This window comes from Dromaius novaehollandiae, chromosome 10 (assembly GCF_036370855.1).
Source record: "Dromaius novaehollandiae isolate bDroNov1 chromosome 10, bDroNov1.hap1, whole genome shotgun sequence".
Taxonomy (NCBI): Eukaryota; Metazoa; Chordata; class Aves; order Casuariiformes; family Dromaiidae; genus Dromaius; species Dromaius novaehollandiae.
Genome location: NC_088107.1, coordinates 20,463,913 through 20,477,859, shown reverse-complemented (window position 1 = coordinate 20,477,859; position 13,947 = coordinate 20,463,913). Strand labels below are relative to the sequence as shown.

At 38.4% G+C, this 13,947-nt stretch overlaps 1 protein-coding gene across 7 annotated transcripts in view; it reads right to left on the bottom strand.

Annotated features, from left to right (window-relative positions):
• The window catches only part of TLN2 (talin 2), a 231,979-nt gene that overhangs the window by 83,517 nt on the left and 134,515 nt on the right, over positions 1-13,947 (bottom strand). For all 7 annotated transcript variants that reach the window (XM_064517511.1, XM_064517509.1, XM_026113384.2 and 4 more), the window contains 9 exons: positions 13,261-13,359; positions 11,443-11,610; positions 10,004-10,298; positions 7,358-7,524; positions 6,021-6,149; positions 4,316-4,429; positions 2,372-2,485; positions 1,172-1,306; positions 46-174 (listed from right to left, as the gene is read on the bottom strand). In XM_064517511.1, coding sequence (XP_064373581.1) covers positions 46-174; positions 1,172-1,306; positions 2,372-2,485; positions 4,316-4,429; positions 6,021-6,149; positions 7,358-7,524; positions 10,004-10,298; positions 11,443-11,610; positions 13,261-13,359 — 1,350 coding nt within the window. The remainder of the gene's footprint in view (positions 1-45; positions 175-1,171; positions 1,307-2,371; positions 2,486-4,315; positions 4,430-6,020; positions 6,150-7,357; positions 7,525-10,003; positions 10,299-11,442; positions 11,611-13,260; positions 13,360-13,947) is intronic.

Here is a 13,947-nt window from a genome sequence, read left to right as displayed (position 1 = left end):
TCATAGGGTTCTTTGTTTTTAAACAAAACATGCTCTATCAATCACCGTTTCTCCTGGAAGAGGTTTTAACTGTCCATCCACAGCTGCCATCTTTGCATCTTGCAGTTCATTTTTCAATGTCTGGACTGTGTTCAAAGCAGAATCAATTTCCATTGGGCCACACGCTTCATGAGCCTATTCGGAAATCAGATCAACAAAACTGTTATGATCTGTAAGCCTTTTCCACTACCAAAAATGGTAAGTGCTTCAGATATCATCTGCCAAACATCATATAACATGATGGTGGGTCTCATGACTTCAAGAGCAGCTGTAGGCATTCAGAAGTGTTACCCATCACAGATTACAAATTTCCACACAATCTTCTTAACAATGCATTAATCTACTCACAAGCTAAGAGCCCCCAGGGGAACAAGGTATCTTTAGCTTCTGTACATGTGCAGTATTACATGTACATATTAGACAGTTCAGGTACAGAGAAAGTATAACTACTGCAGCTTGGACTTCATCTTTGAAAAACAGCTTAAGTATGATGAATAAATTGCTCACAGGCCTTTGATATGGCAGCCACACAATCACCAATACCTGAGCTAGAGTTTAAAGTTCACTCAGGTGTGCTAGTATATACTGCAATCCTGGGTTTAGGTGTCAGTGTGCACCAGAAAAGAGCAGATTTTTCATTACTCCTCCCCCCCAATAATACATAAGATTTAGAAATCTGTGCGTCAAGCACAATTAGCCTCTACTTCCTTGAGAATTGGAGTGGCTCTGCAGTCTGCTGTCACTCCATGGACCACAGCAGAGACAGATCTGGGTTCTCCTGAGCCAAGCATGTGCAGGAGGTAAACTCCCTTTCCCTATCACTGCCTCCAGATGTAACAGCAGCTCAGAGCTTTGATGGGCTGCTTAGTGCACATCTTCCTCCTGTCATTTTGATATGGCAACAGCAGCACAAGCTCTTCAGGTTTCTTGCCACTTCTTTTTCCCCTTTCAATTATGATAACAGAAGCCACTTCGGACTCAGGGCAAACTATGCACAGAAAGAGATATTGAGCAACAAACACTGCCTAAGCATGACCACTCCCCTGGGGGAAGAGACAGTGGGCGAAGCAGGAGTGAGCCTGTGACCATCATCTTGGCCAACTTGCTCTGATTGAAACTACTATTTACCTACCTTCTGAGAGGCAGTTCGCAGCTCAGCTAAACTGGTGGCAAGATTCTTCGCACACTGACTTAGCTGCATTGCTGCTGCTTGATCAGTCACTGTGGGGACGGCAGCTTTAGCAGATGCCACCATTTTACTTCCAGGCTGTTCAAAGAAGAGAAAGGAACACTTTGGGTTTTATTAGCTCGCTCTCTTTAAATGAGGCTTAGGATTGAATGAATGATCAAACAGAAAATGTCTGCTTCCCCCATTCACACAGGAACCACGAGGCCTCTACATCTTCTGAAATGACCAGCTCATGCACTTGTTCGCCCATTAACCATGCACCTCCTAGCTCCCAGTCTGTTTATTCCCTTGCTGCACCCTGTCACAATCCATACCCCAGTGTCCTCTGCAGCCAAAACTATTTGTGCTTTACTGCTTCAAAGGTACCAATGTCTACCTGAAGCCTTTAAGTACTTCTGCAGATTGTTTAAACTTGCAGTTTTGCCATTCAGTATCTATGCGATACAAGCAGGTCCAGGCAGCACAGATGCCAAATTTGTTAACAAATTTCCAATTAAATTCTTTCAAAATTCTGTAAGTTGAAAAAATAATTCAAGCAATAACTCTCCACAAGGCTTGCTGCTAATACAGTTTGCCTACTTTGCTGGTTATGCACCATCACCATGCTTCTGATACTTTCAAAGAAGCACAGACTTGAATCGTAGGTTTTGTTCAAAACTTTGATCAAGATCCACTATGCTGGCGGGCTAATATCTAAAGAACATCAATAATATTCCCCTTGACTTGCAAAGAACTCTGGAAGTACTTATTGCAACACTGTGACTTGACCTTCACCAGGAATGCTTACAACAGTACCTCGCACATTCAAACCTCTGCTTAGAGAGATGCTGAATTCTCACCACCTTGTTCATTAAACACTTTCCCCAGAAGAGGAATGCCACTGCCATGAATGCTCCTTTTTCATATCCTTCAGTTTTCTTGTTACTTATATCCACAATTTTGTTATTTTTCACTCTCCACAGCTTCAACATACTTTAGCCATCTGACCTGAGGAACTAAATTTTCATTACTGATTGTGAGCTAAGGAACTTATTTAAACAGTTCTCAACAGCTCTCTGCTTATTTAGCACAAACAAAAACATACAGCATTCAAAAATGCCTTTTGCTCCAAGAGAGTCTACTACAGTGAATGATTCACTTCACCTGAAGGAAGTTCTGGCTGGAATTTATCAGCGCTAGCTGGGCACTGAGGTCTTCCGCCTGAGCCTGACTTCCTCTTACACCCTGCACCAACTGAGGAATGTGATCAGCAACATTCTGTAGGAAACAAAGCAGCAGCTTTTAGCAGATAAGCATCCCCCCAGCCCTGTGAGAGTAAAGCAAGTCCCCCACCCTTAAGGCCAACCCACAGAATTCAAAGCTACAATACCCTTCTGCCTGCACTGAATTTGTTTAGGACTGCATGGAACTGAATTAATATGAGAGGATTTTTCAGAGGCTTTCTACTGTTACTTAGAAATCTTTATTCATGCTACCCATTAGTTTAAAAACCATGAGACAGACAAGATTCTTCCATAAAATCACGTTGGCATAAAGTATTTTCAGTGACTGCCTTTGCATGTTCAAATGCCAGTAGTGGAGGTGTAAGTGGCTTAGATTTTCAAGAGAATGTCTTGCTTTCAGAAAAATGTTGTCTTTTATACTCAGCACCTCAGCCTACTTTTCCTTGACTTCTAACAATATAAAGTTTATAGCATGCCTGTAACATTTGGAAATGCATATCATTAAAAGTTTATTCTGAGACTGCCCAAACTCATGGTTGCATGACTCCTTGTCAGTCACCTTACAGTAACACTTACTTCAGCAGTGCAACACTGATTTCTCCTTCTGCCCTCCCCAAAGCATGAAAGTGGATATTGGACCTGCTGTCTAATAATTAATCAATATCCAGGTCAAATTTACAATGAACTAATAGCAATACAGGAAATAAACTTTATTATTATTCATGCTGAAATATCAGCTGCCTACAAGTCTTGAAATGTACTTGAGCTACAAAATTTATTTCCCAGTTTTCTTAGGAACACCAGCGTGACAAGAAATAACTGCCGAACATGTTTTTTGAGAATGCCTTCTTTAATGGTTTTCTTCTCACCCCCTACATAACTGCTCTATTTAGAAGAACACACTTTTACATTCTATCGCTTATTTAAAAAATTTTTTTCTTTAATTTCTCTAAAAACCCTGAAGCAACATTAGTCAAAGCTAGAAATTCAGATGGCAACTGTAGCTTAACACCAAAGAGAACACTTCTCAGAGAAGCTCTGAATTCCAGCTTTAAACTATAAAAATGTGCTTTACTTCAGGCTTACCTTTAGCTCTGTGCTCTTGGTAGCTTAACTGAGAGCTCAGAATCATGTAATCCTATAGAGTATGGTCTGTAACTTAGTTTGGAAAATGACATTTAAGGACCAAATTGCTTGTAGGCTGATAACCAGAATAGAAAGATCAGTGTTGTTAACTATATAGGACCAATACATTAAACAAGGATTTTACCTTATTATACTATAAAACACTATTCCATACTATGTTATTCCACACTTTTTTGTGGAACATTTAAATGTTTATTCTGCAACAGCCCTCAGTGCCATTTCACTGCATATGTCATTCAATAGCCCCTTCTGATAATCACAGAGCTAGACCCACCCACTGAAGGGCAAAATTGTGCACTGAACTGATGGCCAAGACTTCTTGCCACTGTACCAATTCCTGAGCAACTGCACCCACTTGCCCAGTGCTTCTAGCTTAGCTCTGCATATACAGTACTGCTGACCGATTTGCAGCACAACTTTTGCCTACAGCACTTGCCCTAGGTAAATCGGTTGGTATTCCACATGTAAATGCAAAGGTATATATGGCTGTCATTTTGTAACAGGCAGCTACTCAGTAGCTCAGCTTTTCAAAGCTCCCCACACAGCAACATATAGAAACTATGGATAATACAATAAATCAAGGTTTTCTGGAACGCATACTGACCAATAGTTTTTAAATCTCCCTTCAGGTCAAACCAAACTGATTACAGAAGGTGATCTTCAGTTTCCCATAAAGTTGATTCCAAGGTTATTTGCCAATCAGTTGTGATATATTTACCTTGCAGCTCTGCACAAGTTGCTGGTGGGCTGCGGTGTTCTTGTTTGAAACAGCTGCATTCTGAGAAGCTGCAATTGTCTGAGTGGCAGCAGCTGCAGCTTGTTTAGCTGCCATCTTTGGAGAAAAAGAAACAGTTAGAACACTTACTGATAAAAAGTCCAAGTAATTCAGAGGATGAAATACATAATATAGGTAACACTGAAATTAGTAACTGACATATTAAAACATTGTTTCCCTTGATTAATTTGCCTTAAGAAAACTCAGGGTCACTCCTTTTTCAAGATGAAAATGAAAAGCGTCTCTACAACCTGAAAATTGTTATCCATCTCAACCTTAGCAATAACAAAGGAAAAAACATCTGGAACCATAAGGATTTTAAGCTCTTCCTCTTTCACTTTGTGGGTTGGAAATATTACCAAAAGATCTCAATTGGGGAGAGCAAAAATCTCTAATGAATTATCTCCTTCGCAAGGCCAGAAAGATCAGGCAAAGAACGTTTAGCGATCCATGCTGCCACATTAGCACCTCTGATCAAAAAATCAAGGGAACCAAGGCTTTCTTCTACTGAGATTGCTCTTGGGAAGAAAAGATATTAAAATGATGCACTACTGGTATTGCTGGGTGTAAAAGCACTAACAAGACCCTGTTCAAACATCTAGGTGTCTTATCATCAATCTCTCCCTATCACAAAATTAAATATTCAACCATTTATCACATACATTCCAACATGTTGCACAATACTGCTCTTTAACTGGCCCACCAGATAAATAAAACCAAGCATGAGGTTCAGCCTCATCATTACATACATCTTCCAAGACAATATATACTATATTGAAGCAAAACAAAAACAGTCCTTTCTAAAGATTTTTTTTGCATTTAGTTACGGAATTATATAGTATATTAATAATTAAATATTCATTTTCTAAAATACTTATGATTTTGTGTCTTATATAGATAGGGTAGATTTGACACACTTCCAGAAGATGGTTATCTACTTTGGTCACATCTCATTTCACTTGAATCATTTTCTGTTTACTATAAAAGCACAGTAGGAAATTATGTATTCTGAAAGGCTGTTTTTATCTGTTTTTTCTATATTTTAACTGAAAATGGGAAGTTCAAACCTTCACTAGACAAGTGTAAGCTAAATTTTATCTTCAATGCATAGTGAACTGCCTTTTTGCCCTTGGCTGTGCCACCAGCTATTATGCATCTCCACTTTTGTTTCTGTGTCTTTGATTCTCTGAATAACTTAACAGTTTAATTGGATATGGTGCAATTTAACATATCTTTGTAGGGAAATTTACATGGAACTCTGATACATACCAGGAAAAACACCAAAGGATATTTTGTGTAAATGACAGATTACAGATAATTTAAAACAGTAATGAAGCAGTAGCCCTCAGCTGTTTTAACTTCATGACTAACCCACCAAATTCCTTCTGAATAAAATGCTTTCATCAGTTCACTTCAGTGATAGAAATTGCTCAGTTTTTCTGCATCTGACAACAGTGCTATCACATGCTAGCACCTCAAACAAATTCCAAGCCTTGTGTTCTGGAACAGAACTTACATCATCATCATCTTTTGCTTAGCACTTTGTGTAACATATGCATTTTTGTTTAAAATTTAATTGCTTGAAATTATCTACAGATATTCATTATCAAAATAAACTGAAAAAAAATCACAGGATCTAGTTTCCAACCTCTAATCTGTTGACAATTTTCTTCTTGATAGCATTCTGTGCAGCAGCATTTGTGGCAACACGCAGTCCCTCGGCTGCTTCTCTAAGACGCTGCTGTTGATCCTCATTTTCAGGATTGGCTGCAGCTCCCTACACAAAATTTCAAAGCAAAAAACATGAGCCCTCAGAAGAAATTCCTGAAGAGAATGTAGAAGAATATGAAAGCTTTAGTTCCAGACCACCTCAACAACATCTGCCTTTATTTTCTTTATATTACTTTAACTGAAGTTAGAAAGAAAAAACATTAAACTATCAAAACAATCTGAAGCAGAATATTTATTGCCAGTGCAGATTGTTGCTGTACATGTGAAGTAGTTTTAGGAAGGGAGTTGAACTTTTACTTCATGTCTGAGTAATAGCTAGTTCTCATCCATCTCCAACGACAGGCATTAAAAAGTTTTACTGACATTAAAAAGCTACTACAATTAAGTACTCTGGAAAAAAGATGTTTTGTAAATGGCTTCCACTATGCTCCATAACAGTGTATTTCAATTGTTTCAAAACCTACATTCATATAAACATTTTTAAAAATGTAATGTGCCTTTCAGTAACTGTAATCTAAAATCTGTGATTTGACACAGTGGTTTTTCTCCATTTCATGTCTGAGAAAGTACTGGAAAGGATACGCTCTGTAACTAGGCATATTGGCCTTCTAAAGGCCCAAGAGATTGTCTGGGTTATCTGGGAAGGAAGGAAAAAGAAAAAAAAAATTAAGTGCAAGGTCTGGGAAATTACTCAAAAAGTGTATTCCTACCCAGTGGATTTAAATAGTTTTTTTTGTTTTGTTTTGTTTTTAAGCACAAAAAGGAGATAAATGGCTAGATATGTGCCCCTCTGGCAAGGGCAGACAAAAGGGGCAGACATGGACAAGACTCCCCAGATGGAGGAAGCTCTTCCCAAGGCAGACAGAAAGGCTGCATTGCCTGAAGAAGGAAAAAAGAGAAAAAGGAAAAAAAAAAAAAAAGGGAAGTAGAGTTTCTTTGTTACTGCTTCTGTCAGTTGTATGAGTTTTTTCTGTTGGGTGTGAATTGGAAGACTAGCACAAAATTTTGCACCACAGTGGCTATGGCTGGTAGTAACTCCCCTGCAAAACAATGCAGGAAAGATTTTTAAAATCAACCAGATATCTAATAAATAGGATTTTCTGAAGAAACCCAAGAAAAATGGTTGAATACAAAACATTTACAGGATAAGAAAGACACACTCTACTATCAGTCAGTTCCTTTTCATAACATAGCACACCTCCTCTTTGTGTCTTAACTATAAGATTTTAGGCTGACGGTTCAGCTTTCTGGTACCTTTGCAGCTTCAACCATGCGGGCTGTCGAATCTGCCAGGAGCTTCGCAGCAGCCAGAAGCTTCTTGGAGTTGTCCATGTCGATCTCTGCTTCGGCATCTGACCTCATGGCATTGACCAGGTCTGAGGTAGCCTGAGCCAGCACCCTGGCCTGCCGCACCATTTCACCTACAGGAGCAACAGTTATATTCTTACTTTACTTCTCTTTGCATTTCAGTTTTGGTTTCAAAAGTCATCTCAAAAAGATGAAAATAAAGTTACATTTGCCAAAGTGTTCTTTTGAATCGAAAAGGATAGGTAAGTAGTTTGTGGCTTAGACGCTCTATAAACAAAATCTTGGATGACAACATAATTGAGGGAAACTGATATGGCGGAGATTAAGAAATGGAGTATTTTTATGCTAGATAGCAAGATTAAAAGCCAACAAATAACAATGCTTAGAAGTAATTCTATACACGTAGTTCTGGGAAAGTCCTGGCCCCAGTGAATACCAGAAGTTTTGTTTTCAGATTACAGCATAGGTTTCACTCCTTCACTAAAAATTCCTATCTTTCTGTCTAACAACATAAACTAGATCAAGAGCTCTTGTCAAAAATGACTTGGCACCAGCTAGATATTTTCAGTTTAAAATAATGTTTAAGGTATTGAAGTCCAGTGCTGGTCATGGTCACACACAGAGACCAAGCAGCAGTGCATAAGTGGACACATACTATTTTTACAGCAAATTCATTTGATCAGTTTAACATTCACTTAAACTCCTTCATAACAGACTTGAACCATTAAAGCCTTCAGCTTTCTGCAGGTTATCCAAGCAGGCAGCAGGTGTTTGGGTTAAAGGCCTCCTGCCATTTAAAAGCTCTCAGAATTAATTATTGACATGACGGAAAAAAACCAAAAACACCCCCCACAAAAGCAGCATTCTTCTTTTGCTGTGCAAAGTTAACTTGGGGGCTTTAGAACTTGAATGCCTCCTATTGGGCTCCTCTGCTCAGATACAAAAAGTTTTCTGTTACCAGCTATTTCCTAATTTGTAATTTAGCATTAAAAAAAATTTTTTTTTTAACCAATAATGGCTAACCCAGCAACTACCCTAAACAGTCCACTTGGCATAATCCATTCGAATACCCCTTGCTGAAACATTATGCCAGCAAATCAAAGAGAAAGAGGAATTTAGGCAATATTACAGCAGTCACAAGCCCAAATGTCTTTGAATTCAAAATGGTTTTGAGGTTCACCCACTGCAAGGGGGCAACGATAAGCTGGAAACGCCAACTGGAATCTGAATGCCTTCAGCGAAAAAGCAAGTGCAGCACAACAAGATATTTGACTGAACAGAAAATAAATGCTATCCACGGCTCTCTCTTTTACTGCTTCCTTCTGTACAGGTGCTGAATGATTTATAAATAACAGTTAAATATATAAACTTAACTAACATGCTTTCTTGTGCATATAAATAGTAATCAAGTTCCTTAGGACCACTACCAAGCATTAGAAAACTTTCCACAACTTTCATTTGGAAAATTAAGAATCGCTTAACAAACAACACTTCTGTGCATCTCTGCCTTTCTTAAAAATCTTAATCTCTCTGATTTCTCACAAAGAACCTTCTTCTAGAGCAATATACTTGCAATTAGACAAAAAAAAAACCTCCCTGCGCACTTATCTCTAAAAGTGTTTGGCACAGTTGAAAGTACAGTTCCTTAGAAAAGGAAACCTCTCGCACATAACCTGTCTTTTTTTTTTTTTTTTTTTTTTTTTTTTAAAAAGACTGCTTACACAGAAGAGCTAAGGCAACACCATAAGGAAAAGTCTAGTTGGTTCACATTTTGACTGTAGCATGAATGTAAATACTTAATTTCCTGTCTTCATGTTCATATATCACAAATGAAAGAGGTGAGAAAGGAGACTATGAAGCCATGCTATTCCCAAGATATGAGAAAACTGGATTTAAAAAAAAAAAACAAAAACCCAAACCCACCCATTTTTAACTTGATAAGAATTGCCCTAATTTCAAAGTTGTTACTGCCCCTTCATGTTGTTGATAATTCATAATATTCATACCTATTCAAATTTCACCATTCTAATTAATCTCCTGGTTCTTTACTAAAAAAATCACATTGAGTCAGTTAAATGTCAGGCATCTCAAGTTTGGTTGGTTCCAAAAGCTTCATGTTTCAGAAATGACACCGGAAAAAGACAAATGTGAAGTTTCAAAATCCACAACATAAAATCCAAGAATGCAAAATCAAAATCCATGCAATTTTATTACCAGTTGATAAATTATATTCATGAAATCAATCACTGGGAAAGTTGTTGCTTATGGATCTGTTTTCCTATTTAAAGATGAGAAACTGCTATAGTGTTTTTTTTTTTAATGAAATGCAGCAGTGGAACATAGACAATAAAATACCAGACTGATCCTTCTGCATAATATCAGAATGAATATTCTGTGAAGACCTGTTATCTAGTACACAATTATAATATTCTGCTGTTCTGATATTATGGGTTAAATGACTACTCCTGGGATCATTAGCCTAGAAGCACAGCACACTTTAGAGAAGGTTTTTTTGATCTGCATTATTTGAAATAGTCACATCCCCGGGAACCTGTGATTCATAAAAAGCTTCTGTCCATTAGAGAGACTCACCAGCATCTCCCATTGAACTGAAAATACTCTCTGTGACACACATGATGGTATCTGTAGCCTGGTCATAGCGTCCAATGGGCTCTCCCCTGCTTGCAAACTGGCGGACGTGCTGCAAGAGGTCATTCAGGGCTTGGCTGACAATGCTGGCAGCTGCACTGACCTGCTTCAGTAACTCAGTGTCGTCTGTGGCAGCCTGGCAGGCCCTCACGCAGTTCTCCACTGAACGGTCCACCAGTTTCCCTGCCTCAATCAGCTGTTCCTGGCACACTGGAGAGCTGATGGTGGGACTCACAACCTGCATAGAGAAGGGATGCAGAGGATTCAGAAGAGGCTTAACTGTGAATTTCCTAATTACTAACAGGTGACATCTACTGCCTCAGGTTTTTTTTACTTGTTTTCCCTAAATAGAAAACCCTGAAGTGAGTATTTACATAGGTTTTACTGAGCTTTCCATTACTACAGGTAGCATCAGACATGTAAAACAGGAATATAGGCTACCTACACAGTCATTTTAGTCTTAATTTAGATGCTCAGAACAGAGACCCCTCCCCAACTTGTTTCACGCTTTTGTCAGCAGCTACTGAACACAGCTAACACTAGACAGTGGTTCTGAAGGGGGAGGCACAGGCCAAACTTCCCCGAAGTAGCTATGTCCATTGGCACACTTCTGTATCCTGGAATTTCAAGTAACATGAAATTTTAAGGGGAGTAGGCTTTGTAAAGCCATCTCTCACCAGCCTCTGTTTGTTTGTTTAAAACAAAGTAATGCTTGGCAAAAGGAAATACAACATTTTGGCACAAGACAAATAATAAGCTGAGTAATCTACAGATGTAAGCTAGAAATAGTCCTCTCCCATTTTGTTCAGGCATATCCAAAAAGCTTTGGGCAACGTGAAAGCTGTGCACATCTTATGGGAAAAAGGATGCCACTGAGTGTTTTTTGCTGACCCAAAGAAATTCACCAGCAGTAAGAACATCAAGCCCTGATAACAAACATTCATACATATTCATTACAAAAAGCCCTTTTAGCCAATGCTATAAAAAGAGGAAATACTGAAAATTTAATACCTAAAATTGGCTACTAATTTCATTATAGTCCTCTGGGATGTTTTATGATAGTTGAATATCCATTCTCCAACCACAATTAACCCTATGAAAGCTGACCTTCAGACTTCAAAAAGCAGTATTCAAATAGCAAATATGAATTGTTTCATTTTAAAAATTAAAATCAATAGATTTTCCAAAGGCAAAAAGGGCTGTAGAAGACTTAATGCTCCAATTGCAAACTTATGGGTGACAATAATTTACTAATCAACAGGTTCGGTACTACATAAATGTAGAACCATACTAACGAAGTATACTGCCCAAGGCTACTAGAAGAACACAGAGTGTATACCCAAAATGACGCGTCGTTGCTGCAGAAGCACTGCTAGCCTTACCTTGGCACAAGCCACAAGCTGGGAAGTAGAGAGTGCACACTGTGTAGCAGCAGCAATGACCCTGTTCTGCAGGACAGTATCCTCAGCCACCTGTGCTACATTCTTGGCCTTCAGCACTAACATGGCAGCAGCATTTGCAACAGCTTTGGCCAGACTCATCAGAACATCCTGGCAAAATAAGGGGAAAACCCAGCCTTGTAAACAAAACATAGTATATGCTTGGTTTATCCAAGATCAAACTAGAGACTCCTCAGGTTAAGAAGTTTTCCATGGCTCTCAAAAAATAAAAATGAGATTTTGTTTTGTGAAAGGTAGCAAACATGGCTATTACTCAGAAAACTTGTGATTTTCTGTTCTCGAGACAAAAAAAGCATTGCTGTATTGACATTATCAAGTTACTGGACTGAACGAGTACAGAGTATCATAAGTTTTGAATTGACTACACATCCACAAAGAAACCATGTCCCAAATTTCAACATGCCTATCTTAACCTCCTGAGAATGCACCATCAGTGCAAAAACTTGTGGAGTTCACTACTGAGTACACGCTAAATATCTGCAGTAAGGATGGAGACCTTGAAAAGCAAAATGATAAACGAGGGTAGACAGCATTTGAGCTAATACAAACTCCAAGTACTTAAATGCGCTGAACAGTAATGACAACTACCACTCCTTTTTTTGAAAAAAATGCAGCTTTCAGCCAAATTATTTGCATGTTCATAGCATAAATATAGCCCTATAAACTATTGTTCCAAAATATAATCCATAATAGGTCCTGATTCCAAAATATTCTTCCCTCTTACAAAAACGCATCTGGTTGTTACCGAGCAGCCACTCAAGGGTAACACTTTAACCTGCTATTATAACATCTTGAAGCATAATGTGAAGGTACATGCTGTCAAAAATGATCTTTCTCACTAAAAGATAGTATAGATACACTTACACAGAGTTTTGACTTTGGAGCAGAAAGAAAACTTAACTTCACAATTTAGCAAGCTAAATTTTTGTTTTGTTTTTAGAAATGAAGGCCAGATAAACCATCCCTCTCCTTACCCACTGTTTCCAACACCCTGTAACACTTATTAGAACATATACCGAAGAAAGAAAGCAGACGGTTGCAATACATATTAAACCAGGAATACAAATGAGAACTCTGATGAAACTTGCAGACAGCATTACTCATGGATCAAGTGCTTAAAGTGGCCCCTAAGTTGCACTGGCATACATCTCACATACAGTACACTCTAGAGATTCACCTGTTGCTGTAAGTTACTTCACTGTGGTTCTGAGGCAGACCTGTTCTTGACATCGAGTGAAAAAAATCGAGATGTTTCTGACAGAGCATTTAAGGAGAATGGTTTTAAATTGCCCAAGGGTAACCGTGCTATTAAACCATAGAGACATTACGCTTTGATGATAATATTAATCTTAAAATAATGTTGTAGCACAGTAACTTTTTTCTAAATTTCCCCAAAGTTTGCATAGAGTAGAATTTGAATAACAAGAACTTGAACAGTATGCAAATAGCATGAGCCACACATTTTGAACAGAGAAGAATATATGGCAAACAGCTCTCTGTGAAGGAAGAAACCATCTACATGACACACTGAATGAAGCAGGGGTTCCTATGGGATCATTTGCATTGTCCTGTGATGATGTAATTAAAAGCAATTTCATAATGGGTTAGCCCCAATTATCATTAAGCAATATCGAATCTAGCATTTCCTAACACCACTTTGGGAAACTTGATTTTTATGCAGTACCTTCTTCATTACAAAGCTGCACAATTCTCACAGCGACCAACTGCTCCCCTCCTTACCTGAAACCTTTCATCTGTCTCATTCTCTCCAATTTGCCTCAGGAGCTCCCCGCTAGCTTGCCCAATACTTCCAGCCGCAGTCAAAACCGTCTGTCGAGGCTGGAAAAACATAATGGTGGAACAAGTTAAATTAAAGAAAAATTTTTTTTCTTTACTTAAACTTCTAGATTTCCTCAAAGAACTTTTGCATTAGCATATAATCAATGTGACAAACAAACAAACAAAAAAAACCCAAAACACAACCACAAGAACTCCCACCACCACCACACACATCATCAAGCAACAGGAATACTTTGAAAAATTGGAAAAATCTTTTCTTTTTCATATGCATTTCTGGCTTACTACACGCGTTTCATCTGCAGCACTCCCAGAAAGTATGTGAAGAATGCAGAAGAACTTTCATAGACATTTTTGCAGTAACTCAAGGGAAAAATACATGATGGACAGCCAATATGCCAACTGATTCGGAACAGAAGCAGATTTCATGTTCTTTAACCCAAAATACCTGAAGAAATCTAAGGCAAACTGGCTGCTGACTAAATCATAGAGCTAATGAGATAGTCAAGATGATCAGTACTTCCTCATTTCTGGAAAACTAGAGGTTAATTTCTCCTCAGTTTATACATTAAAGCACATAGCAAATAGTAGAGAAAGAAATCAGGAACAAGTATCTCTTCATTTCCTGTT